This window comes from Leptonychotes weddellii, chromosome 9 (assembly GCF_054177405.1).
Source record: "Leptonychotes weddellii isolate Sample4059 chromosome 9, ASM5417740v2, whole genome shotgun sequence".
Taxonomy (NCBI): domain Eukaryota; kingdom Metazoa; phylum Chordata; class Mammalia; order Carnivora; family Phocidae; genus Leptonychotes; species Leptonychotes weddellii.
The window spans coordinates 73,516,067-73,519,951 of NC_138377.1; the positions used below are offsets into that span (position 1 = coordinate 73,516,067).

Genomic DNA, 3,885 nt, shown 5'->3' on the forward strand with positions numbered 1-3,885 from the left:
CAGGGCGTTGGGTGCAGGTCCTCTCCGTCCAGCTCCCCGAGGGCACGCGCTGCGCGAGAGCGAGCCGTGGCCTGGGTCTCTTTTGCCTTTCGGGCCTCGGCAGCTTTTGTCTCCGAATCCCGGAGCACCAGGGCGGCCCTGGCTCCGGCGCCCTCTCCCGGGTGGGGGTCTGCACGCACCCTCCGAACCCGCTCGGTGCAGGGGCGCCCGCCCCTCTCCCCGCCCCCGGCCTGGGCCCGCCTCCGCGCCTATGTCACGGCGGGGCCGGGGGCGGGGAGCTGCCGGGCGGGACATCCGGCCACGGTCCCTCGCCGCGCCCGCCCGCCCGCCGCCCGCCGCCCGCTCCGGCGCCGCAGCCCGGGAGCCGGCCACCCCCACGCGCGCCGGGGCCTCCCGCCCGCGCACTCCTCCCCGAGCCCTCCCCGCAGCTGCGGGCCCGAGCCCCCGGCTCCCGCCCCCAGCCCGGGCCCGCCTCCCGGGCCGCCCTCCGACCGGCCGGGCCGGCGCAGGCCCCCACCCCGGGAGCACCATGTTCCCCCGCCCGCTGACCCCTCTGGCGGCCCCAAATGGCGCCGAGCCCCTGGGCCGGGCGCTGAGGCGGGCCCCGCTGGGCAGGGCCCGGGCCGGGCTGGGGGGGCCGCCCCTGCTGCTGCCGTCCATGCTGATGTTCGCGGTGATCGTGGCCTCCAGCGGGCTGCTGCTCATGATCGAGCGGGGCATCCTGGCCGACATGAAGCCCCTTCCTCTGCACCCTCCCAGCCGCGAGGGCGCGGCCTGGCGCCGGGCCCTCCCCAGGCCTGGGGGGCTGTCCCTGGAGGCCGGGGACCCGGACTTGCAGGTGAGGCAGGACGTCCGGAACCGGACCCTGCGGGCCGTGTGCGGACAACCGGGCATGCCCCGGGACCCTTGGGACTTGCCCGTGGGGCAGCGGCGCACCCTACTGCGCCACATCCTCGTGAGTGACCGCTACCGCTTTCTCTACTGCTACGTCCCCAAGGTGGCCTGCTCGAACTGGAAGCGGCTGCTGAAGGTGCTGGCGGGCGTCCTGGACAACGTGGACGTGCGCCTCAAGATGGACCACCGCAATGACCTGGTGTTCCTGGCAGACCTGCGGCCCGAGGAGATTCGCTACCGCTTACAGCACTACTTCAAGTTCCTGTTTGTGCGGGACCCCTTGGAGCGCCTCCTGTCCGCCTACCGCAACAAGTTTGGCGAAATCCGAGAGTACCAGCAGCGCTACGGGGCTGAGATCGTGAGGCGGTACAGGGCTGGCGCGGGGCCGAGCCCTGCAGGGGACGACGTCACCTTCCCCGAATTCCTGAGATACCTGGTGGACGAGGACCCTGAGCGGATGAATGAGCACTGGATGCCCGTGTACCACCTGTGCCAGCCTTGTGCGGTGCACTATGACTTTGTAGGCTCCTATGAGAGGCTGGAGGCTGATGCCAACCAGGTGCTGGAGTGGGTGCGGGCACCGCCCCACGTCCGCTTCCCCGCGCGCCAGGCCTGGTACCGGCCGGCCAGCGCCGAGAGCCTGCACTACCATCTGTGCAGCGCCCCGCGGGCCCTCCTGCAGGATGTGCTGCCCAAGTACATCCTAGACTTCTCCCTCTTCGCCTACCCGCTGCCTAACGTCACCAGGGAGGCCTGTCACCAGTGACCGTGGGTATGGGCCGGCGGCTGCTGGGGACTGGTGTTGACAGTGCCATTTAGAGAAACCCTAGCCCGGGGGACTTGGGGCTTCCCCAGATGCCTGGATGGCCGGCACCGCCCTCAGAAGTTCCTTGTCCACGGTGGGTGCCCACAGTGGCTCAGAGTACAGGGTTGGTTGGACAGGAGGCCTGGTGCTCCCCACTGGGGGGATTTCTTAGGGGCCATGTGACCTTTCTCGCCCTGGCCGGGGCTAGACCCCAGTTTGCCAGCGAAGCAACCCATCTGTTCTCAAGACTGGCTCCGGGCCCCTGGTTGCCGGGACCGTGCCGTCCACTTGATCTACCTTAACCTGCGGCCAAACCTAGAGGTGACACCAGTCAGGGGAATGGCCAGAGCCAGGGACCCTGGGCTCTGACCACCCACCCATCTGCTCCCCGTGCCTCAGGCTGCAGTCCGCATTCGTGCCTTACACGTGACTTTCGTGCCTTTCTGCTTCAGACTCAGAATTTCCTGCACTTTCCAGGTTCTTTCTGTTTTTCCAAGGAAAGGAAAACTGAGTCAGGGCCCTTGCCTGGTAGCTCCAGGACCTGGCCCTGCACACATCCAAAGAGCCCTGTGCCCAGCCTTCCTGGGGGGCTCTGGGCACCTCCTCCCTTGCCCCAGGGTTGTGACTGCGGCTGGTGGATCTGGCTGCCTCTTTTCTGACTCATTTATTTAAAATTTGTACTTTTTGATAGAATGCTTGTGAAGGCTTTGTTTTCCAAATTGCTGAATTTTTAATAAAGTTGTTTTGTATACAAAAGCAGCATCCGTAATTCTCTTTCTGAGCTCCTGTGTGTGCAGAGTGTCTCCATGACGCCTGTCTCCTCGGGTCAGGAGAGGGAGCTTGCAGGTAGAGAAAGTGAGACCAAGTGTAAGTTGCTTGGGCCAGTCCAGTGGGCCATTTCCAGACCAGGGAGCCTTGCGGGGCTTCCCGTAGGCCATACCCGATCACAAACTCAGCTTCTGGGATGCCAGCACGGGACAAGCCCCATGAGGAAGGACCCCCTGTCTAGAGCACACCTACATGGATTCTTCCCTGAAGAAGGGGGTGAGTATGAGACATTGACCCCTCCTCCTCCTTAGGCAGGAATACTTCTTGATTGAGGAGGCTCCAGATGCAAAGGGGATTGTGGTGTGAGCCAGGGGAGGTTATTCCTGGCATTGAGAATTACAAAGAAGGCAAGAAGTTTGAGGGAGGAGCAGGGTCTTGCTGACGACGTAGGGTCCAGAGGAAGTTGTAGGCAATGTGGGAGGAATACAGTCTGGGCACTAGAGGACAGGCCTCTGTGTGACCTGTTCCCCAATGCTATCCAAGATCCCAGGACCATCAGGGGATGGGAGAAAAGGCAGCTGGGCCCGCCCTGCCCATGGGAGAGATGCAAGGCCAGAGCCGGCCCTTCCTTGTTAGTCCTGTCATATACCTCAGTGGGAACTGCTATACTTAGGGACCCGAGGCAAGGGTGCGAAGCGCCAGAGAGGGGGCGGGAGGGAGGGAGGTGGGAAGGGCCCCTTTGCAGATATCACTTATACCTAGCCTGGCTATTGGCCTGACTTTAGAGGAGAAATCAGGGGAGGGCAATTCTCTGGGCATTCATGGTTCTCTGCCATGACTCACCAGGAGGCCTTAGTTGATTCCCTGTCTAGATCAGAGGCCCCTCTTCAAGGTCCCCTTGACTCTGGACTTCACCTCTGATAGCACTTGTTCCGTTGTAACTGCCCAGTTACTTATCAGTCTCTCCCATCGAGAATGCAATTGTGTGAATTTGAGACTGTGTCTGTCTCGTTCCTTTGACATTCCCAGATCCTAGCCCAGGGGGCTGGCAAGCCCAGGGGGCTTGTATGGCCGGGCAGAACCAAGGTGTACATCTTGCTGCAGGACAGAGAACACTGTGCTTGGAGTCATCCAGACGGATCACTCCCCCAGCTGCCTGACCACCTCTCTGAGCCTCCCCAAGCTCCACTGGATCCCTGGAATAACAGCAGAGTCCTGTGAGGATGAATGAAGACTAAATGAGTAAAAGGACCTCTCCTAGCTCCTGGCTGAATGGATGTTCTTTGAAATTCTAGTTGAACACCCGATCCCTCAGAGGCCTGTGGGGACAGGCGAGAAGCCAGGACACCGTCCATCCAGCGCTGGAGACTGGAGCTGCCTCTGGGCAGAGCTCCTTCGATCTGTGGGTTCATTTCCCC

The 3,885-nt window shown here is 62.8% G+C and overlaps 1 protein-coding gene across 2 annotated transcripts; it reads left to right on the forward strand.

The window, feature by feature from the left end:
- Positions 1–311: 311 nt before the first annotated feature.
- CHST14 (carbohydrate sulfotransferase 14) lies at positions 312–2,455 on the forward strand. Of its 2 annotated transcripts, XM_081830904.1 has the most exons (2): positions 312–838; positions 998–2,455. In XM_081830904.1, the coding sequence occupies exons 1-2, from the start codon at positions 530–532 to the stop codon at positions 1,658–1,660; spliced, it is 972 nt and encodes a 323-aa protein (XP_081687030.1). In that variant the 5' UTR covers positions 312–529; the 3' UTR covers positions 1,661–2,455. The 2 variants fall into 2 exon arrangements, with proteins under 2 accessions (XP_081687030.1, XP_006742547.2); XM_006742484.3 differs by having other exon boundaries at positions 312–2,455.
- Positions 2,456–3,885: the final 1,430 nt, after the last annotated feature.